We start from the raw sequence: 23,070 nt of genomic DNA, 5'->3' as shown, positions 1-23,070 counted from the left end.
AGGCAAGGGCGCAGCTACTCTCCAACTCTTGGGGCCTTCCAGGGAAGAGATGACTCAGAGCCAGATCAGACTTGAGATTGGCTTGGAGAGAATGCCTCAACTTTTTAGCTTATATTCTGCCCATGTGGGATAAAGAGAAAGATACAGATAAAAGGAAACGGGGGTGGCTTGCTTACACTGGCTCAGGCATTCTCTTAGTTTAGCCTCATGGACTTAGACTTATGTTAAGGGTTGATACCAAAGATTAGCAGATCCCCTCTTCTAGCGCTGGAAGGTGTGATGCCACAGCACAAGGTGTGTTACTCATCCCAGGAGGGCAGTCGCCTGCTTGTAGTTTAGTGCCTAGTGGTCTATATTACTCCAACTCCCATCCCCACCACTTAGCACAGTCTCAGTGCCTTTCCTTTTTTTTTTTTTTTTTTGTTTCTGGCAATAAATTTTGTTTCTTTTGTGTTCAGAAGACAAAAGGAGCCCCAGTCCTGGAAAAAACACTTGGCTACAACATATGGTACTTTCCAGAAAACAACACTAACCTCACAGAGACAACGAACACCACTAACCAGCAACTTGAACTGTACCTGGGAGATAAGACCTATTGGGTGTCTGTGATTTCTTATAATTCTCTTGGAGAGTCTCCAGTGACCGCCCTGAGGATTCCGGCTATTGATGAAAAGCGTGAGTACAGTGTAAACTTCTTACTTAGATGCCTGACCCCATCCAGCCAGCCAAGGAGTAATTCCTCTTTTCTCAAGGGAAGTAGAGATTTTTTAGGTTCTGGTGGGAAGAGCAAAATCTTCCGGTAATCAGCGAGCCCCTTGAAATAAAGTTCCTTTGGAACAAAGCCTGTGTTGAAAATCGAACTTCATAAATCATATGATACAAAGTCATACGCCTGGAAGGTCTGTGTGTGGCTTGTATTTGTTTTCGTCTGAGTGAATGTAAGCTAGGTTGCGCCCTGTCAAACTGTCAGATCTGCCACATTTGTCCTCAGTGACTGAAACCTCTCTTTTGAAATCTTCCCCTCGCTGCATTGACCACGTCTCAGCCTTGGTTTGCTCGCTCTTCCTTTTTCTTTGCTTCCCCTTCCATTTGACTACCAAGTTAGGAAAGGTTCTGATGTTTCTACTTGCCAATAAATTGCTCATTATACTTTTGATTCAGTAGATTTTAACATTCTACAACTCCCAGGCAAACTCATATTTTATATTCTGTTCTGGAATAAAATACATCTTTGATTCTTATTCAAGGAACTGCAGGCAATAGATGTCCTCTTCCCTGCTTTGTTTTTCTCTATAAATCTTACCACCCCTCATTCTGTCGATTTTCTCATTCTATTATCTCTCCCACAATAAGACACGAGTTCCATGAGGGCAGAGGTTTTTGTTTGTTTTTCTCTTTTCCTCCTTTTTCTCCTCTTCCTACCCTTCTTCCTCCTCATTTATTATCAACACCTAGAACAGGCATAGAGCAGTTGGCGTAGAAAAGGCGCTCAGTAACTATTTGTTGAAATACACCAATGCACTTTCATATTTGCCATCTTTCTCTATTCTCTGAGACCTGCACTGGTTCAGGTATTTACACTACCAGCTCTAGACTTGTCTGCTTACACTTGTTTCTTTTTCTTTTTCTTAAACTTAACCCTTTTCTTCCCTTGCCTCATTTTAGAACTCTTAGATATACATATTATATATTTTGAACTACACTTGGTATTATTTTAGTTAATATTTAATATTATTCCCCACAGTCCTTAGCTCCTGCCATCCTAGTTCCTGCCTATCCAGCGCTCCTAATGATGAAGTTTCTGACAAATGCATGCGTCATTCTTTCTTAATTCTTTCTTAATTGAGGTACTGCTGTTTAATAATCTTAATTTCCTGGTGTAGCCCCAGAGTGGGATGCAGTAAAGAACAGGGGATTAAAACATGGGCTTTGGAGTCTGAGAGCCCTGGATTCAAGTCTTTGCTCTTTCACCAGATACGTAAACCTTGGGCAGGTTATCTAACCTCTCTAAAATTTAGCTACTTATAAAATGGGGCTGTTATATAATAATACCTACCTGATAGAGTTATTGTGAAAAGGAAATAAGATTGTGCATGTAAAATTCTTTGTCTAGCACTAATTATTATTGTCATTCTTAATAAAATGTCTGATTAAATTTCTATTAGACATGGATTATCAACTTTAAAAATACTATAACTAAAATTATGCTAAATTCAGATAGGGTTTTTTGTTTGTTTTTCCCAATCCTGCTTTGTGTCAGAAGCGTCAGTACGATCATCAGTTACGATGGTCCTAGACCAGGTGTAGGCAGACTACAGCTCGTGGGCCAAACCTGGCCTCACACCTGTTTTTATAAATAAATTTTTATTGTAACACAGTCACACGCATTTGTTTATATACTGTCGATGTCTCCTTCTATGCAATGATGGCAGAGTTGAGCAGTAGTGACAGAGACCATCTGGCCTACAAAACCTAAAATATTTACTATCTGGCTCTTTACAGAGAAAGTTTACAGATCTCTATTCTAGACATATAAGAAAGCAATGTTTTGTAGAATTTTTTTAATAAAATAGAGTCAACCGGAGAATAATTATAATAATAGTTGTAAGTATAACAATCATTAAGTAAGTATAATAATCATATTGTTCAATATTATATGTCACACATTATGCTAAGATGACATAGGTTGATCTGATGTTGGCCTTGAAATGACCTATGAAGGAGATGCTCTTAGCTCTAATTTTTAGATGATGAAGCTGAGATTCAGGAAAGCTTAGTAATTTGCCTGAAGTCTCTCAGGTGGAATTCAAGCTCAGGCCTCACTGACTCCAAATGTGTACAATATAATTTTTCCAGAATCTTGGACTTGGTATTAATAAAGTGACTTAGAATTCTGGTCACAGATACTGTGTGATGCTGAACTGTTATTTACCTCTGTTGGCCTCCATTTTTCTACCTTTAAAATTAGGGCATGAAATAGACATACCTTCAGATATTTTCTTGCCTGAATATCTTCTGAGTTCTAGGAGCCCTTAGCCAGCAGGAATCTATGAAGCAGGGCCTAGAATAGCAAAGTCAGTTGTGTGGTGAGGGGCTGAGGAGGAGGTTGGGCCTGAGCTGGGGTAGAGTTGAGGCTGGCCTAGGACAGCTGGCAAAGGTGAGGCACTATTCAGAGCTCTACTTGATAAGCCCAAAGTGACTGCCTTCATGCAAGGAATTAGATTTGTTCATAGTCAAAGCCCCTTTTCCCTGGAAGCTCTGTATTTCCTGCCACCCCTGGAGGTATGTTGTATTTGGAGAAACTGCGCAAAAAGTTCTTGTTCAATGATGGAGGGATCTAGCAGTTAGTTTATACTCAGTGGAATGTTGATTTGGAAACTTCTCTTTCAGCACACTTTAATGCTGCCCGGGCCCTTTCATCTTTCAAGGTCGACTCGTGGTTTAATTGAACCGTTTCTGCAGTCCCCTGGTCCAGAGCCCAGGCTTGTTTCCTCAGATTGGCCCTTTTGACTTGAATCCTGCTCCACAGAGCACCAATGTTAGTAAAGGGAAGGAGTGTGGGCTTAGGAACCCACACGGCCTCCCGTCTTCAGGACAGGATTTGTGTGCAAGTAATTTATTAAGAAAGTGCCTCCAGGGAGACCAGAAAAGGAAACGGAAGAAGCAAGGCCAGGGAAGGGGAAGAGGCCAAGCCGAAGGTGCTGTTTGATTCTCCCAGGGCTGCCCAACACAGTACCACAGACTTGGTGGCTCCAAATCCTGAAAGGTATTGTCTCGTCATTCCAGAGGTTAGAAGTCCGAAATCAAGGTGTTGGCAGGGCCATGATCCCTCAAAAGCCTTTAGGGGAGGATCCTTCCTTACTTCCTCTGTTCTGGAAGCGCCAGCTGTTCCATGACTCCAATCTCTTTCCTCAGTCTTCTCATAGATAGCTTCCTGCGTGTCTCTGTCTCTGTGTCCAAATTCCACTTTTCTTATAAGGATACCAGTCATATTGAGTTAAAGGCCACCATCTTAAGTATGTATATCTGCAACAACCTGATTTCCAAATAAAGTCACATTCTGTGGTATTGAGGATGTCTTTTGGGGGAAAACAATTCAACCCACGAAAAGTGAGATCTGTGATAAAAGTCCTGAGGAGAATGGTTCCAGCCTGACCTTGCATGGGGACTCTGGAGTATAAGTTACATCTCAAAATTATCCCAACCAAGCAAAACACAAAAACAGTAAGAAGGAATCTGAGCAGATCAAGGAGCACTAACATTATCTGCTGTGGGAGGCTAGGTAGAGTCCCCAGTGCTCCAGTCCCAACTTTCAGCCTGACTGGAATGGAAACTGAGGATGCTTAGAGGCTGTTAGTAGGGGTGCGCTAGGAGGAGGAACTAGGAGCCATAGGGATTAGGTGGATTGATTACCTGGCCCTGGCCCCCGCCCCTAGTCTAACTTCAAATTTCCTTCATGCCTCAGTTCCTCTTCTTCAGAGCTACCCTGTTAGGTTGACAAATCACCTGGCCTTGCTTCTAGGACTAGCAGCTGGAGTGTCTCATAAAGGCCCACTTTGGGAAAAGGATCCATAAACTGTGGCCATCCAGAACAGAGGCTTCTGTGTATACAGATAGCCTGCTGGGGCTTGTTGCCTGGACATGGCAGGATTCAATACCCTCGGTCCCCACACAAAATTCCAGCACTCGGCCTAGGCATCCAGCTTCAGAAGGCTTTGGGGTTTTTTTTTTAAGGGACCCCATCTCCTCTTCTGCCTCATCCAGGGCTGTCTTTGAAATTCATTTAAACATAGTTTTTGTGGATTCCCATTTTGAAGGCTCAGGTGTGCTGTGGGTGTTGAGGAGTAGATGAGGGCAGAGCCACTCCTCTGATCTTCTGAGTGCCACTGCTTTGCGCCCTCCTTCTCCGCCTAACCGCACCTCCAGATGGTTCTCCTTTCTGCATATTCAGAACATTTTCAATAAGATAGATCTCTGATTCTGGATAACTCCCAGATACTGGATTTGAAGCCACATGTTCAACTTTTATATTAAAGGAGTCCTTGTGACCTGTTTCTAGACATGAGTTTTTCTGCTAGGCAGGCAGAAAATGTTGTCATTACATATTGGTTCATACCTAGGTGCTTTGGATGGGTGTGCGTCTTTCTGATACAGACACGGCTTTTACTGCCTTGAGGATAGGGATCCATAGCCAGGTTGTGCAGGGCGAGCCTAGATGGTTGAAATTTGAAGTCATCTCCCTGGTATGATTTTCGGGTCACCTTCTACCAGCTTCCCAGCCACAGAATTACTGGTGCCTGAAATTCAGCCTTTAAAGATTCATTCTTGTTCTCAGGCTTGCTTTCCTTTAGACTTGCAGAGACACCCATGGAAGGTTAGTCTTTTCAATCATTAACTCTAGTGCGATCCTTTTCTAGAAACAGGTAAATTTTGAGGAGATAAGGAAAGATTACGAAGGCTTTTCATCATCAAAGGGAGAGGGTAAAGAAAAGAGAAACAATAAAACAGATGAAAATAGCACCATGAAGAGAGGCTGCAGGGAAGACCCTGCACTTTGACCTTCTTTAGGATTTGGGCAATGAATAGATGCCAGTGTGGTTGGCGCATTTGGAGGATGAGTTGGGTAACTGTGAAACAGTCTCCTCTCCTTTCAGCATTTCAGTGCATCGAGGCCATGCAGGCCCGCCTCACTCAGGACCAGCTGGCGGTGGAGTGGCGAAGCTCCACTCCGGAGGTGGACACATGGATGGTTGAGTGGTTCCCAGATTTGGACTCAGAGCCATCCACCTTTTACTGGGAATCTGTGTCTCAGACCAGGAACTGGACAATCCAGCAAGGTAGGCAATGTAGATCCCACAAGTTCCTTCTAGGTAGGATTCCATTTTTTTTTTCATCAGTTTTTAAATCTTGCGAACTTTGGCATCAAAGCTGAAAATGTGATTAATAGCATTTGACAAGCTACTGCAAGCTTGGTGAAGTGAAACATTTTTTTGGCATTTCCCAGCAATGCTGGGACAAGAAGCCATGGGTATCAGACCAGGCATCTGGCATGTTTCCAGGTAGCTTGTTTCCAGATGGAAAACACCATCTTAACCCGCCACCAGACAATCCTTCTCAGACATCTTGATCATGTGGATAACACCAGCATTTTGTATCTCACCTTTCTTACCCGCTTCAGTTCTGGTTGTCTGTTTCAGAGCTAGGCCCATTCCCCAGGTGATTGGTAAAGGGAAGAGCCTTCTTTCAAGGAAGTCTCTGATCCTTGTAAGGCACGTAAGTGAGGCTTTATCCTCCCATTCCCATCAGTCCAACCTTTTTTTAATACTTAACAGCATTCATATGAAGAATTATACTTATGCAAAGATGCAGGCAGATAGAAGAGCTAGAATTCATGGTATCTGAGTTATTTAGGGTAATATGCTGTTGACAGAAGAATTAAGTTTATTGCGCATCCCTAAGTTATATATCAAAGTCAGTGATAAAGGATTGGATCTCTTACTTCTTCCTTCCCCAGTGGCTCTATCATTTTGTCAGAGTGATGCAGATTTAGTTCTAAGAATTATTTTAAAATGTTAGAACTGAAATGGACATTAGAGACCAACCAACCTAAGTTCCTTATTTTCCAGATGTGAAAATATAGAGAAATAGAATACCTTCTATAAGTCTAAGGCCATAACTCTAAGTTTAGCATTCCTTCTACATGCCACACTTAATGCTTGTCCTCCCCTCCCCACTCTCTTTTACAGATAAATTACAACCTTTCTGGTGCTATAACATCTCTGTGTATCCAATATGGCAAGACCAAGTGGGCGAGCCATATTCCATCCAGGCTTATGTCAAAGAAGGCGGTATGTATGGACAAGGTCCTGTAGTGGGGAGGAAACATTAGGGCCTGTCCACCATTCAGATAAGGCCGTGAATGCCTGTAGCCTTAGTGCTCATCCATGCTGTACCTTCAGCTTCTAGTGAGCTATGTATGTTTGACACATTGTGGTCAAGTTCTCGATTCAATGAATTTCAAAGCTAGGGCAGACATTAGAGATCAAGTCCAAGCCCCTCATTTCACAAATGGAAAATTGAAATCAGAGAGGTAAAATAAGTTGCCCAAATTCACAAAGAAACTGAGTACAGACGGCGCTATAAGCAGAAATAACATTTAGTTAAGACCAAGTTAGGGACCTATAGATTTAAGTTAGAGATACTAAAAAATTATTTTTAATTGTGTAGGAATAGCAAGGATTTTACTGGTGAACTTCTCAGACTTTATTTTTTCTATTTGGAAGTTAACATCTTCCAGATTCAACAAAAAAATGTATCTTGTCACTCAAAGAAAACCTATGGAAGCATACTCTTCAGCTATTTATTTGATAATCACTATTACAGATGTGAGTGGAAGAGCTGGGTGCCAAATTAGAGTGAGAAGTCTAGAAGAAAGTCCTTTTTCTCTGATATTGGACACTGCTTCTCTTCCTGGTTAATGACCCCAGAGAACATTTTTTTCCCCAAACGAGTTGATTTATCAATTTCCTACTCTGCCCCACCTCTGACCTCCAACACTAATTTCAGTCTGAGTAATGGACAAAGCCCTGTGGGGAGCAGGATCTGCTGGGGGGTGATGCAGTGTTTATTATTTATCTCCCCTTCTCGTAAAGTCCCGTCATCAGGTCCTGTGACCAAAGCGGAGAACATTGGTGTGAAGACAGTCACAATCGCATGGAAAGAGATTCCCAAAAGTCAGAGAAATGGTTTCATTAGCAACTACACAATATTTTACGAAGCCGAGGATGGAAAAAAATTCTGTAAGTGTGCTTTATAGCTTAGTTGAAAAAACTCCAGAACCCCAAATAGATGCCGTGGCTAGACCTACCATAGGGGAGGCTCCTGTCGTTGGTACCCCGCAGCCTTGCATGAATCACTTAGCTTCGTTGAGCCTCTCTGAAAATGGGGCCAAGAGCACCTACCTCTTGACTTTTCTGGAGCCAAATGAGAGTGAGTGACAGTACCTGAGAGTCCTGTATGAACAGGAGGAGTGGATATCATTTTCCCTGGTCAGGCTGTAAACAGGGAGCTTCCTGACTGTTATGCCTGAATTAGAGAGTGCAGTGGGGACAGACCCTGTCAGGCACCTACCTCAGTGTGGGACCCTTTACCATGACTCCTACTACTGCCCACTGCAAAGTCATACAGTATCTCCTGACATCCTAATTTCTGGGCTAGGCGTGGATTCTTGTTTAGGCTAATTTTTATGTTGTTATTGAAAAATACATATAATATAAAATTTACTACTTTAAACATTTGAAAGCATATGATTTAGTAGCATTAAGTACATCCATGATGTTGTATAACCATCACCACTACCTATTTCCACCCTAAAAAGAAACGCTGCACCCTCAGTCAGTCACTTCCCGTCGTTCTCTTCCCACCGTCCCTGGAAACCACAAAACTGCTTTCTGTCTCTGTGGATTTACCTGTTCTGGATATTTTATATAACTGGAATCATATAATATGTAGCCTTTTGTGTTTGCTTCATTCATTTAGCATAGTGTTTCCGAAGTTTATCCGTGTTGGAGCATATATTAGTACCTCATTTCTTTTCATGATCAAATAATATATTCGATTGTATGGACAGTACATACTTTATCCATTTATCTGTTGATGGATATTTGTTGTTTTTTTTTTTTTCCTCTTTTTGCTACTGTGATTAATGCTGCTGTGAATATTGGTGTACAAATATCTGTTTGAGTCCCTGCTTTAATTCTTTGGGGTATATACCTAGGAGAGGAATTGCTGGGTCATATGGTAATTCTAGTTTAAATTATTGTGGAACCACCAAACTGTTTTCCACAATGGCTACACCATTTTACATTTCTACCAGCAGTGTATGAAAGTTTGAATTTCTCCACATCTTTTACCAACACTTGTTATTTTCTGTTAAAAAAAAAAATCATGGCTATTCCAGTGGGTGCTCAGTGCTGTTTCAGTGTGATGTTGATTTTCATTTCCTTAATAACTAATGATGCTGGACATCTTTGCATGTGTTTATTGACCATTTGTATATCTTCTTTGGAAAAAACCTTTTCAGTCTCTGTCCATTTTTAAATTGTGTTATTTGTCTTTTAGTTGTGTTCTAAGAGTTTTTTTACATATTCTGGATGTAAGTTCTTTATCAAATACATGATTTGCAAATATTTTTCCTCATTCTGTAGATTGTCTTTTTTACTCTCTTGATAGTCTTTTGATATATAAAAGCTTTAAATTTTGATTAAGTCCAGTTTAATCTATTTTGTTGTTGTTGCTTCTATGTTTTGTGTCGTGTCTAAGAAACCATTGCCGAATTCAAAGCCATGTAGGTTTACCCTGTGTTGTCTTCTAAGAGTTTTATAGTTTTAGCTTTTATATTTAGATCTTTGATCCATCTTTATAGGCTAATTTTAAGCATAGAGGGATTGTGGTATGAGATGGCCGAGCTTGGACGTACTGGTTCCAATGCTCTTATTTCAGCGCTATTAATGCACAATTTCAGTTGGGCTTGGCTGTAGTGTTTGACTTCTTCATTTTTCCTTTAGCCAAGACAGTCAACTCCAGCATCCTGCAGTATGACCTGGAGTCCCTGACACGAAAGACCTCTTACACTGTTCAGGTCATGGCCAGTACCAGTGCTGGGGGAACCAACAGCACCCGAATAAACTTCAAGACATTGTCAATTAGTGAGTATTTCCTTCAAGCCCTGCGTACGTCTCCTTGCCATCTCCCTTAGACCAGTCAGAAATGCTGTTTGCTGTTTGCTGAAGGCAGCGGGAAGCCAAAGTCAGAAGGGCCACCTGCTCTCTGGCTCACTGACTTTCCTGGAAGGTGTATGGGCGAGGAGAGAGTAGGTAGAGAAAGCAAAGCTGCATTTGGAAAGCCTGATCATTTTGCTCCTTCCTCATGGGTGGCCCTATATTGGCCTGAGGTGGAGGGATCGAGTTAATGTCAACTTCAGTCTCAGATCCAAACCAGCTCCTGCCCTGAGACTGTCCCCAAGTTCATAGTCGCCAGCTTCTGCTTGTCAGAGGTTACTGCACAATGGAGCCTTGGAGGGAAAACATTGGTTGAATAAGCATCATCATCATTTGTGGAGTTTTTGAGCAAAAAAGCACATAACATTTTCTATTTATCAGCTTTTACGTTACAAAATAAGGAGCAAGAAAGATTTAATAAATATAACAAAAATGTAAAAAAATGTAGTTTCATGTGATGATTATGGGGAATATTCGAGAGGGAAAGAAGATGGGAAGAGGAGATAGATGAAGAAGAAGGAGAATGGGAGAAACAGAGATATATGTTAGTTTTTTCAAGTCCTTGTGTGAAAGAGATTTGATTTTAAGGATATATTAAAACTTTTGAGAAATGAATGACTTTGGCCCCGGGTGCGCCAGGCCCTGGATGTGCCAGCTCCCCCCACCCGAGGGCACTGGGGGTGCCATTCCCCGGGGGGCACCAGGCCCCAGGTGCACGCCATGAGCGTCTGGGAGGAGACGCCCCGTCTTCAGAGATCCAGTTCTTAAGGGAAACGGCAACATCTATAGGTCAGGGGTGGAAGTGGGGTGTGGAGGGAAATTACAGTGGGGGGGAGGGGAAATGAATGACCTTTTATACTAAAAGTAAAGGAACATTTCTAAATTTTGCAGTAGCAGCTAAAAATAGTCTGCTTTAAGTAGTCTCGAAAGCCTCTTGCTCGTCACATTTTCAAAAGAATAGAAATAGCTTTATTATTCTGGAAAATGTGAGTATAGCATGTTTTTACATAGAAAATATGTTCTATTTTTAAGGACCGACATTGCCTTTTTGGAGTTCTTTTTGATATTGCTCTTTAAAATCATGTTGTATTTTTACAACACTAGATACAAATTGCATTATATGATGAAATTTTCTCCAGGGATCAAACTGTAGGGAAGAGCCTTCCTTGGAGCCTAGAAGTTTCTTACCCTTGGTCTACAGAGTATAGATCTCTCTGCTTCTACCTTTGATCCTCTACAATCTATTCTCCACATAGCAGCTGGAGTTTAAAACCCAAACCCCCTGCTTACAACCCACCAGTGGCTTCTGTTGTATTTAAAATAAAATCCAAACTCCTTCCTGTAGCTTTCAGAATCCTTCATCATCTGTCCCTTGCTAACCTCATCTCCTACCACTTTCTGCTTCTATTTATATTCCTTGTTCCCATGTCAAGGCTTCTGCATCTGCTGTTTCTTCTGCCTGGAATGCTTTCCCCATATTTTCTCACAGTGGTTACTTCCCATTATTAATATAAGCTCAGTTTTCACTTCTCAAAGAAATCTTCCTTCACCACTCTATCTAATGTTGCTAACTTTTCTCCTGCCTTACCTTATTTATTTTCTATCATGCCGTTTTATCTGAAATAATCTTATTTATTGTCTGAATTGTTTTACTAGAACATAAGCTCCATGAGATAAAGGATCTTGTAGTTCTTGTGTATTGCTGTTTGTTTTATTACTCAGAATAGTGTTTGGCAAATCATAAGTGCTCAGTAAATATTCACTAAATGAATGAACTTGGAGGATGGATGGTGAACACAATGTCTGTCAGTATTACTCAGGGAGAAGATAACTGGATGGGGAGCCACAAACACCAAGATTTTTTTTTTTTAATTGAATGAATTTGAATGAATTGAAAGAAAAGTAATAAGGAATGTGTTTCTGAAGCTACTGGAAGAAAAAATTAATCTTTGATTTTTATATTGAAAGTGAGGAGCTAAACCTGCTACTGATTTTTGTTCTCTTTTTCCCAAAGGTGTCCTTGAGATTGGCCTTATAACTTCTCTGATTGGAGGAGGCCTCCTTATTCTTATCATCCTGACGATGGCATATGGTCTCAAAAAACCCAAGTGAGTTTACAGCCAACAGCATGTGCCCTTAAATGAAGGATGGAAAGGGTAGAAGGCATCATGGGCGGGAGAAGGTATTCTGCCACTAAGGAGACGTTCACTCACTTATTATTTGGTACATATTTATTGAGTTTATTATGTGCCATACCCTGTGGATCACCAGAATTCTGCCAAACAAGACTTTCACTTGCCATAGCCCCCCGTGCAGGCCTTGGCCTTTTTGAAGCCAGAGGAGTACCAGCTGCTCCATAAGATTCGTCTGCTGTGTTCAGTATCTGAGACTAGGGTTGGGGAGAAGATCTTTTCCCTCAATGTCTCGAGAGGGTCCCTGGCAGTAGCAGGAGACCTCAAGGCCACTAACGTCTCTCTCAGGCAGAGCAGGGATCTGTGTCCCCAAGGATTTAGAGTGCAAGCCAGTCATATGCCCAGCATAGACTTGTTCTTTGCTTGCGGTACAGTGTTGGAGGGCTGGCTGCAGGGGCATTTGTTCTGCCTGTCCTGGTTGCTTTGGGGAAGAAAGCTTATCTTCAAAGAGCCTCGTGCTACCCTGATGGTCAGGGGCTCTTTCCCTGGTAGACCTCTCTCTCCAGAATTGCACTTGTGGATCACCTTGGCCACGCAGCTGTGCTTAGTTATGGTCAAGCTAATGTCAAATGCAAGTTCCCAAATGCAGGTTGTAACCAAGTCACCAACGCAAATTTGTGTACATTTTGCATGTCTAACAAGTTCCCAAGTGGTCTGATGCTGCTGGTTGTGACCACACTTTATAAGCTAAAGTGCGGGTAGCTTATAAGGTTTAGAGTACTAGTCTTCCCAGAGAATAAATCTCAAAGAAATGGCTCTGTGACAGTATGATTTCTGGCATCAGGACCAGGTGTGGAGATGCACGGCTGGGAGAGTGGGAAGGGTAGGAATAGCTTTGTGTTGGGTGAGGTCTCTTCTTATCATGTCCCATCCCTGACTTGCAATTTCACCCCCAAAATACTTTGCTTTCTCAGTTTCAGTCAGGAGGCTGGGAGCTTGACCTTATTTAGTAGGAAGCCATACAGTTCTCTTAAGCAAAGCCCTACTCTTTTGGCTCGACCATATTGTCCAACTAAAATGCTTCTCGGACTCATTCCTGTTTTAAAATATTATCTCTTAGCAAATTGAAGCACCTTTGTTGGCCTGATGTCCCCAACCCTGCTGAAAGCAGTATTGCCACATGGCATGGAAATGATTTCAAGGTAAACACTCCTGTTTTCATAAAGGAAATCGTTGAGCAGGCCGGTTGTGGGAGCAGTGCTGGGCCGAGCTTTGTACAGGGTTCACATATAGAGAGCTCGGCAGTAAAAACTCCCAGGAATGGCAGGGTGATGGAATCAGCCTTCTTCGAATGACTTTGACCTCATTCTTTTGACCAGAGGAAAGGGCTTCACCAGGTTCACAAGGACCCAATGTGTTCTGGGCATGGATCTGGTCCTATAAAGGATGGTATGGAAGAAAGACACTGGTCCTACCCTTAAGCACCTGACTGTCTGATTAGAGAGCCCAACTGTAAGATTTGCAGCAATTTAAAAACAGCCAAGAGCCAGTTAATCTAGAGACCACTTGGATACCTGGAGGGCACACTGATGTGCGTGGGTGTCCGAAGGCTGGGGAAGGCTGCCTCAAATTGTTTGTTTCAGACTGGGGACGTTATAATCAAAGCTGACTGGCAATGGGGTTTTCTAGTGAACTAATCATAAGTAGAAATCCTCCTTTTTCATAAGTTTTTAAATTGAAAACGTCTGAAAATTTTAAGGTTTAATTTATTGCTTAAGTGGAAATAACCCCAGTCAAATATATCCTTGAAATCCTTATTACTTAAAGACTGTTTTCAGTATTTCTTGATGCAGGAATTTTTAATATAAACCCTATTTTAATTCAGAAGTCTCTTTTTGACATAGATATTTTTATTATTTTTATTTCTTTTAATTTTTCTTATTTTTGTGATTTTGATTTCTATTTTCTTCTCTTTTTTATTAGTCTTGTATTACCCTATTTACTTTCCTACTTCATTAAAAGTTATTAAGAGAATAAATGAATTCACAGGCAGTATTATCTGATGTCTAAAATGCTTTTTGAATAATCTGTAGGTATGCCCTCTACAGCAAGCACTTATTAATCATTCAGTGTATGTCAGGCACTGAGCTAGGCTCTGACGGTGTAAAGATGACAGAGATGACACTGCCTCTGCCAGAGGGCAACCTTTGATTTTCTGGTGATGTTGGGCAAGTCATTTATCGTAAGAGTTCTCATTTGGATGCTTCCCTCTCAACTGGGGTTATATGAGCATACGATTGTATAAAAAATAGCCTCGAGCACTCTAAAAGAAGAAATTATCTGAAATTGTTTCTTTCTCAAGAAACCTGCCACTCTTGCCAAGCTTCTATTGAGGGCGTGTAGAGGCGAATTGGCCACCACTTCTGGTCTCTGGGAGGAATATGGGGGACTTATCAACAGGTGGGGTATTGGGTGTCCCAAGCCCAGTGAGCTTTTGGTTACATCATATGTAGCCCCCAAATGACCATTGGGGGTTTCCCTTTCTCTCTTCCAGGATAAGCTAAATCTGAATGGAATTGATGACTCTCTGAACATGGAAGGAGACAGGATTCTAAAACCATGTTCTGCCCCCAGAGACCTTATTGACAAGTTGGTGGTGAACTTTGAGAATTTTCTGGAAGAGGTTTCCACAGAGGAATCTGGAAAGTGTCAGGAAAACATTCTGGGAGGGGAAAAGAATGAGTACGTGACTTCCCCCTACAGGCCTTATTGTTCTCTCGGGAAGACTTTCACAGAGCCTCCCATTTCAACTGAGGCTCTCCCCCAAAAACCCCAGTACCTGTGCTCTGGAATGCCAGAGGAGGTCTGCTCAGAAGCTGGAGAGCAACCTCTCTCTTCTGCTCAAAGTTTGGGGCCTGACCACCTCTGTGAGGACGGCACACCAAACCCTTATCTGAAAAATTCGCTGGCAACCAGAGAATTTCTCATGTCTGAACAACTTCCAGACCAAACCAAGTGAGAAGTCTAGATGCCACCATGGCTTGCGTCCTCTGCATCTCGGTATGCGTGACTCCTGCAAGGAGCATGACAGTACAGCTTGGCCAGAAGAGCTTCCTTTGTCATCTCCCCATCCTGCTTGCATTAGAGAAAGTCACGCCTGCCTTGAACGGCTGGTTGAGCTAGGTTAGCACAGACATGTGACTTAGCTGTGAAGAAAAGATGGTGATTGATAAGCCTGAGTGCTTTGCATAGGAAACGCAAAGTGTTTTGTTTAGATAATAAGCTCTCGAGGCCTCTGACAGATGGACTTGGAGGGACAGTGGACACCCGAAGTGGGAGTATCTGACCTTCCCTATGATTTGAGTCATGGTCACAGCCTTTGCTTGGGGCTGCTCCTCAGAGTTCCAGGAGACACTTTTCCCATTGCCAGAGGACAGTTGTTTAGGTGGCACTTGGGTGGTCTGATAGGAGGGGAGAGCCTCTCTCTCTTCACCTTGGCCTCCCCTGGGCTCTGGGCTCCCCCTCTGAGTTAGCCCTGAAATCTTACTTTTCTTCTTCAACATAGGATTGATAGTGTACCTGAGGCTCAGTGTACCTGCCGTCATTAAATTTCAAGTGTCTGTGGCTGCACCCCAACCTAGGACTCTTGTCCTGAGTCCACAGCACATTGGCTGCTGGTCGAGCAAGGACTGAGAGAAGCCTCAGCAGGGCACTGGGGGAAGGGCTGTAAACTGGGCCAGCAGGTCTGCCCCACTGTCCAGGCCATTGCCCAGCCCTGGAGTAGTTCCTGGAGGTCCTGTCTGCCCCTCCATCTTGCACCCAAGCCTGGGAGTAGAAAGGCACCAAATGTAGCAGTGGCTTTTGTACTTGTACCTCGTGCTGACTCAGAGCCCAGTAATGCTTACTGAACACACCCTTCAAAGGCTCTGCCCAGAAGCAGCTGAGCAGTGCCTGGGAACATGCAATGTGTAGCAACTTTGCTGCTCCAACACCAGGATTCCTCTGCCTTAGCCACAGCCGAGCACGGAGCTGAGAATCAGTGGAGCCTTTAGCCTAAGTGCTGATAGAAGGGTTCATTTGCTGAGACCCAGGAACTTATGACTGGCACTAGGCTGGTACCCTGACCACAGTGCTGTCTGATGACTTCCTAACGTGCAGCTGTGACTCATCTGGCCATTAGGGGGAGGTCGCTGAGAGCCTGGTGAGATGGGGAGAGGCTAGGTAATAAGTGATCAGCTGAGGTGCATTGAATTAGGTGTTTGCCAGCCAAAGAGGCTGATGGTATTTTTTTCTAGGAGAGTTTGAGAAGTCAGTACTTGGGTAGCAGGCATAAACTTCATAGGCCACCAACTCAGCAAAAACATTGCTTTAACTTTCCTATAACTAAAAATTCTAGTCCAGGCTCCTGGCACTTTGAAGTAACTGCAGCCCAATTTGGTGATTCCTGTGTCGCTTTAGGTTTGTAACTGAGTCACATTTGGGATTTTGAGCCCGCCCCCCCTCCCCACCGCCTTTCTGCTCTGGGACTGATCTGAGCGGCAGAGAATGCTCATGGAGCAGCAGGGTTTTGTCCCTCATTTGGTGTCTGCCCAGTGCTGGTCTCTGGATGTGTCTGTGTCCCTACCTATACCTGTTGGGCCACTGGCCATTTTTCCTCAGCCGTTTGCTGCATCCTGACCATGGGGACAAGCAGGTGGGGCTGATCTCCTCTCTGAAAGCTCTCTCATTAAATCACAAGTGTCTGCAGCATTGAATTAGGTGCATTGAATTAGGTGTTTGCCAGCTGATCACTTATTACCTGCCTCTGAATTCTTCACTCCTAGTTTATACAACGGTGACTACTGGTAAATCAGGGAGGCCTGGGGCAGGGCACTGGGGAGCTGCCCCTTTGCCCTGGGAGTAGAAAGGGACCAAACAGAAGGTGTACACTGGTTCTTGGCTGTGGTGGGCTCTCTGCCCTGATACCTACCCCTACTGTTGTGAGTTGGGCACCTCTACGAGCCCCTTGTCCCCCAGAGACCCAAGTGGGTACTTTCCACTCCTGCCTTTGGATTTGTGAAATAGGGAGGCTCTAGCCTTGTGCTCGCTCTGTTCTTTCTTTTCTGTGCCCCTCTGCCTACCTCCAGCTGAGGGGTCCTCTCAAATTCTATATGAGCTGGGTGGGGAGGAGGGTGCCTTGGAACAAGTCCTCCCAGTCTTGTCTGTCTCACAGCTGGGTAGGCTTTTGAAGCTGAAATCCAAGCATTTGATGGCTGGGTAGAGAGCAGGGGTCCCAGATGCTCCTGTGAGTGGCTTTCAGAGATGAAGCTATTACGCCTCGCCCTCCGTCCCTTAATTTTTCATCGAAGCTTTGCCGCACCTTCTGAAGGATGGTTTGCGAACGCCACGCTCCTGGCGCTTCCCGTTTCATTTCTTCTTCCCCTTTCTCGCTTTCCTTCTTGCCTCCTGTCTTCTGCTTTTTTCCTACCACACCCGGCAGCTTCTCATCTTTTTAACTGTTCCTTTCTTTTCATTTATTTTTCCTCCTTCCTTTCAGCCTCCTTTGATCATTTTCCATATCTGCTTTGCTACCTTTGAGGGCTAGGAAGTTAGGGCTCTGTTTTGCTCCTGATGGATAGCCAGAGGTAGCTTCATAGGAGTCAGCATTTCCTGCCAGTAAAAGGAGCTGTTTTCCCAGGAACCCCAGAAAGTCATTCAGCGGCCACATACTGCTGTGTAGAGCAGATTCACAGGATACAGGCCTAAAAGCTCAGAAGCCACTGGTGACCTTCCTCTCCTATAATCACAAACTGTCCCCATTCCCAGCATCCTGGGTTGCTGGAGAAGGCCATCTGCATATTCTCTGTTACTATCAAAGAGGTGTTGAGGGGACACAAACAGGAAAACTTGTGTTTTAGCAAGGTCATTGAAGACTGACGAAATTCCACTAATTGCTTTCTGGGGCCTGGGAACCATGCAAACAGCTGCATTGGTGCCTCGATAACGGGTTTTCTTTTACAATAACACCAGAAAAATTTAACAGATAGCAGAGAATCCAGTCTGTAGTTTTAAAAAAAATAAATAAAAAAAGGTGATCCCCTCATTCTGTTTTCTCAGGAGATAGCAGTAAAAAAGTAAAAACACTGCAAGGGCCTTTTGAAGGAAGGAGGCTCAGGAGTTGGGGGGAGGCAAGAAGGAACAGGTTCCAGCATGGATCCTGGAGACCTCTACTGCTGCTCCCCTGTGCCAGTCTGCCACCACCTCAAGGGGATTCCGTCCCCCTTTCCAGCATGTCCCTATGTACTACTGTGCTGCAGGCATGCTCCAGTCCAGGGTTTGGTGAATTGGCCCTCAAGCCAAATCTGGGCCCTAGTTTTGTAGAGCCCATGAGCCAAAAAACAATGTTGACTTTTTATAGGCTGGAGAACAAAATCAAAAGAACAGTGTTTAAAGACATGTGAAAATTCTATGGAATTAAAATTTCGGTGTCCATAACAGGCTTAATTGGAACACAGCCCATCATTTACACATCATCTGTGGTTGCTGCCCCCGACAAAGACAGAACTGAGTAGTGTGACAGTTTCTCCCACAAAGCCATAAAAGGTTTGCCATCTGGCCCTTTACAAAAAAAAGTTTGCTGACCCCTGTAGCCCACAGTCACGAGGCTCTTCCTGCACTGTACTGGTCCACAAAGTGTTTTAACTTTGAATTAGCTGCTAATTTTTTAAAAAATCAGGCTATGTCATTCTGGATTTCTAACTGAATAGAGACTTCCCCCTTTAGAAGGGCACACATTCTAGCTCCCCTAGCCCTCACAATTTCCTGTCCCCTGCTATAGCTGAGGTGGAGAGTTAGTGGCTCTTCACACTTACACCGGTGGTTCTTGCCCAGTGATTTGACCCCCAACCTCCAGCCGTCAGGCATTTGACAATACCCAGAGATATTCTGCAAGGGTGAGGTGGGCATCTAATGGGTAGAAGCCAGCAGTGCTGATAATCAGCCTACAATGTGCAGAACAGCCCCCCAAACAAAGAATTATCTGGCCCAAAATGTTAATAGTGCTGAGGTTGAGAAATCCCGGCTGAGGCAACCTCTGTCCTGGACCCATAGCACATGCCGTGGGTGACTCAGCAACCATCAATGGATAACTCTAGGCACCTCTCTCTCTCTCTCTCTCTCTCTTTTTTTCTTTTTTTTTTTTTGGTAAATTTAAAATTTATTTTGGACTCAACTTTGCAACAACAAAACCTTCTAAAAATAGCAAAACCTTCTAAAATGCTATTCTTAATTCATTCCTGATATGATCTTGTGTACCTATATACATTTTCATGTAATTACAAATTATGTGTTGATTCCATTGTGTTTCACTTATTTCACACATAAAATCTCATAAATGAACATAATTCATAGTGGTAGCATTTTGAATGGCCACTGAGAGCTCCATGGGGTGCCTGCATATGGTGGTTTGCTGAGGTACCCTTAGTTCATAGGATTGTTTCAAATCTCCTCTTCGTATAGAGAGCAACTTCCATAAACATTTTTGTACAAAATTTTCTTTATCCTCTTTTGTCTAATTCCTTGGGGCTGTTTCCAAAGGTGTGGTTTCTAGTTCAAAGTTTTATGATTATCACTTATTGCATAACTGTGCATCCCAAAAGGCTCCGCTGGTTTGCAGTATCACCAGAGATGTCTGGGACGTCCTTTGTCCCTTTCCTGATTATCAGCTGTTTACTGCTGTAGCTGGATTTTGTCAATTTATTGAAAGTAATGAAACGTCAGAGTTATCTGTGTTGCTTAAATCATTGTGAAGCTAAACTTTTCCCTTCTGTATTTTACTATCTGCATGTCTGCCTGTTGACATTACAGAATCTTCTACCTCTCATCGAGGGACCAGCTGAGCTGCTAGACATTAGAGGCACTTAGCAGGCCTTTAGAACAATCAGTGGACTTAAGCCATTTGGTTGAGTGTTTAAAATATGTGAGTTTTGCAGGGTATTTTAAAAGAGGAATTTTACACTGATGTATTTTAATAGTTTTACGTAAATCTTAATTAGTGACAAAGCCTATTTGTAATCAAAGTCTGTGGTGTTCTGTGTCTTGTACAAGGGGCCAAAAGAACAGAGTATGACAGAAGTCATTAGCAGTCCTTGTTCCCTCTGCAGCTTTTACTGGACGCTGGGGTCAGCAGGGAGACAGTTTTCTCAGAAGCACAAACAGCCTCTATCTATGTTTGCGAAAGCCTCGAGGCCACTGTTGCCCTCACCCCTGAGCTCCAGGCAGGGCCCTTTGTCAGTGCTGCCTGTGCTGGCGACAAGGGTGTGGGAGCGGGTGAGGGCACAGAGCTCCCAGTCAGCAAGTGTCAGACGGCGGCTCAGAGGAATCTAGATGCATGTTCTGCTTCATTTTTAGGAATGGAATTCCCTGTCCTGCCCGTCCAACTTCGCTATTTGTGCAGGGTAAAATGTCAAGAAGATATCCTGAGGCCTGGACTTTGAAATAGAAATCAAACCGTGCAAGCCAGAATGGACATGCAGGATATTCTGAATGATTATCACAGTAAGGAAGAGAACCAAGAGAATCATCTCCTTGTAGGCTGGGCATGTTGACTTTTACACATATTGTTATACACGTACTGCAATATGTAACACATATGCATGAAAGTTATGTACTCTTAAGTAGTTTATGAAAATAATGGTTATTGTAATGGGAATAAATAGTCTTTAAAATGCTTTATTTTAAAGGCATTTGTATTTCGACCTTTCAAATAATAAAGACATAGTACCATTTTCTTGTAATGCTATCCTTCCATTTTAAAGTTTTACCTGCTCAGGTGTCAAAAATGAGATTTCAAAGTATAAATATCCAACTTTAGAGTTTGGGGTGCCTCGTGCTGTGGAAAAACCAGGAATCTGCCTGACCTCCCACCACGGATCCCACTGGGCCTCACGCCTGAGCTCTCGCTGTCTTCCTGTTTCATCCTTCAGGGCAGAATTTTCAAATTCTTTCCAGCTCCTCAAGTTTCCTTCGAGTCTCCCCTCACTGCTCAGCAGGTGACATGGTCCCCATTTCATGGAAGATGTGCGGCCAGCTGGTCTCTCTTCTGGCCAGACTTCTGGGAGGTCTCAGAGTTGGACATGGCCCTGCTCTTGTCCACCTTCCCTCTGCATCTCCTGTACTTTCAACTTTTCCTTCTTGAGCGATTCCTTCTCCTCAGCTTATAAACATGCTCAGTTCACTTCCGTCTTAAAAGAAAGAACAAAAGGTGTTCCTCGAACTTTATCTCTCTCTGGCTGCCTGCTGACTCTCTCCACAGACCAGCCTGTGGTTTAGGGGCTGAGTGAGCCACATCTGTGTAGCAGCTTCTCCAGGTAGCTGAACTTTTCCTTTTTTTACTTTTATTTTTTGGTAGTGAGAGAATTTCATTTATAGCACTTTCTAGAGGTATAGAAAGCAATCCCTTCAGAACAGATGATTTTTGGATGGGGGCAAGGACACCAGACTGGACGTTTAAGTACCCAGATATATCTCCCTCTGCTCACTGGGGCTAGGCTCAGCCTGAAGCACATCAGCAAGGCCCCAACCAAAGCTTTGCTCCCCATCTATTAATTTTCCCTTGGGATGCTGGTGTTCATCTACTTCTCAGTGTTTCTGGCCTGTGGACTAGCCTTGTCTGAGACCAGAGTCCAGTGGGAGCCAGATAGGAACCAAGCCCAGACAGATATCAAGATGTCATCTTATTGCTAACAAAGCTGCCTCGAGGACTTGACCCTGTGTGTGGCCCAGTGGGCTTGCTAATGGCCACCCGGAATTAGACACACCAGGTCCTAGGCCCAGCTGGATTCCCACAGGCTTTGCTCTGCAGGAACAAGTCCCGTCTCCTGTGGGACAGAGGGCTGACCAGGGTACATCGTTCCCTAGATGGGCTGGCTCCCAGACAGAAGCCTCAGAGCAGACCTGGGGGCTGCCATCGGCTGACTGCCTGTGGGGGTCTTGGCCTATCAGAACCGCAAAAACAAGCCCCTGGGAAAGGAGCCAGGTCCTTTGAAAAGCCCATGGGGCCAAGTCCAAATGAACTTCCGTCTCAGTTCATAATTCCAAAGTGTTAACATGACATTCAGGACAGTTCAGGGCTCAGCATTCTATAGAAGAGCACCCCAGTTAGTGGACAGCCAAGGTACTGGCTGGTCAGAACCATGACTTGACAAGTATACACTTGAGCTTCTTTGCTCCAAATCTTTTTTCGTAAGAAACCATCCAAAGTATGGAAAAAACTTCCAGTTGCCTTTCCAAATGATAAATATTTACTTAGACACTAAGCTGAATGTTTTTTCTTTGAGAGTCTGCATGTAAGTTCAGCCCTTCCCAAGATATGATTTAGCAGCCAGCCTATGTTGTTCTGCAGGAAAAAAACATGAATTCCAGGAAAAATGGCAAGCTTGCTGGATGTTAATTTCCTGATGGTAAGAGAACAGCCTGCTAAGCTGACAGTTCCATGACATCTTATGGTTTGATTTTCAAGAACAGTTTATACTTTAACCAAAGGAAGAATCTCCAAAGGCAGTGTCTCTTGAACCCAAATAAATATTTTTCATCATAGTTCACACTTCTCTCTCTTTCTCAGATCCAAGTCCCCTTGCTACATATCTCTCCCTGCCAAAAAACAAAAAACAAAACAAAACAAAAACCACAAAAAAACAAATGACAAAAGAAAAGAAAAAAAAAAAAAACAGAAACAAAAAACCCAAACAGAAACTTTTAAAAAGAGCAACCCCAACACAACAAAAGGTTCCTGCTGTCCGAATAGCATCTTTTGAGTCCCCCTGCAATTCTTGGTCCCTGAAAAACTCATTGGCCTTGAAAACTGCACCTCTTATGCCAGAGTATAGAATATCTCTAGTTGAATGTCATAACTTAAAACCCTCACTGGCATCTAAGTGGGAATCGTTGTAGAGGCCAATATCTTTAAAATGGAATATGGAACAAAACAAGGAGATGCTGTCTCCTTAGAGGCAGTTGGTTCCAGGCTTGTGTTGTGGGCAGAGAAGCAGGGCAGTACCTGCAAGGCGGAGAGGGTCCAGCTGTGGGTGCCCAAGTCCATATTCCACTGGAGCCTAGCTGTCACACAGGATGCAGAAACAGAATCCCCATGGGCTTTTCTGAGTTTGGTAAATCAGTCAGTC

The 23,070-nt window shown here is 43.4% G+C and overlaps 1 protein-coding gene across 1 annotated transcript in view; it reads left to right on the top strand.

Annotated features, from left to right (window-relative positions):
• Window positions 1-14,930, top strand: part of IL31RA (interleukin 31 receptor A) — a 37,974-nt gene extending 23,044 nt beyond the window's left edge. Inside the window, exons 7-14 of the mRNA XM_011371055.1 lie at window positions 459-675; window positions 5,655-5,837; window positions 6,747-6,848; window positions 7,653-7,799; window positions 9,567-9,707; window positions 11,794-11,887; window positions 13,032-13,113; window positions 14,466-14,930. Of these exons, the coding sequence (XP_011369357.1) occupies window positions 459-675; window positions 5,655-5,837; window positions 6,747-6,848; window positions 7,653-7,799; window positions 9,567-9,707; window positions 11,794-11,887; window positions 13,032-13,113; window positions 14,466-14,930 (1,431 nt within the window). The remainder of the gene's footprint in view (window positions 1-458; window positions 676-5,654; window positions 5,838-6,746; window positions 6,849-7,652; window positions 7,800-9,566; window positions 9,708-11,793; window positions 11,888-13,031; window positions 13,114-14,465) is intronic.
• Window positions 14,931-23,070: the final 8,140 nt, after the last annotated feature.

This window comes from Pteropus vampyrus, unplaced genomic scaffold (genome assembly GCF_000151845.1).
Source record: "Pteropus vampyrus isolate Shadow unplaced genomic scaffold, Pvam_2.0 Scaffold181, whole genome shotgun sequence".
NCBI lineage: Eukaryota > Metazoa > Chordata > Mammalia > Chiroptera > Pteropodidae > Pteropus > Pteropus vampyrus.
This window is presented reverse-complemented; position numbering and strand designations above follow the sequence as displayed.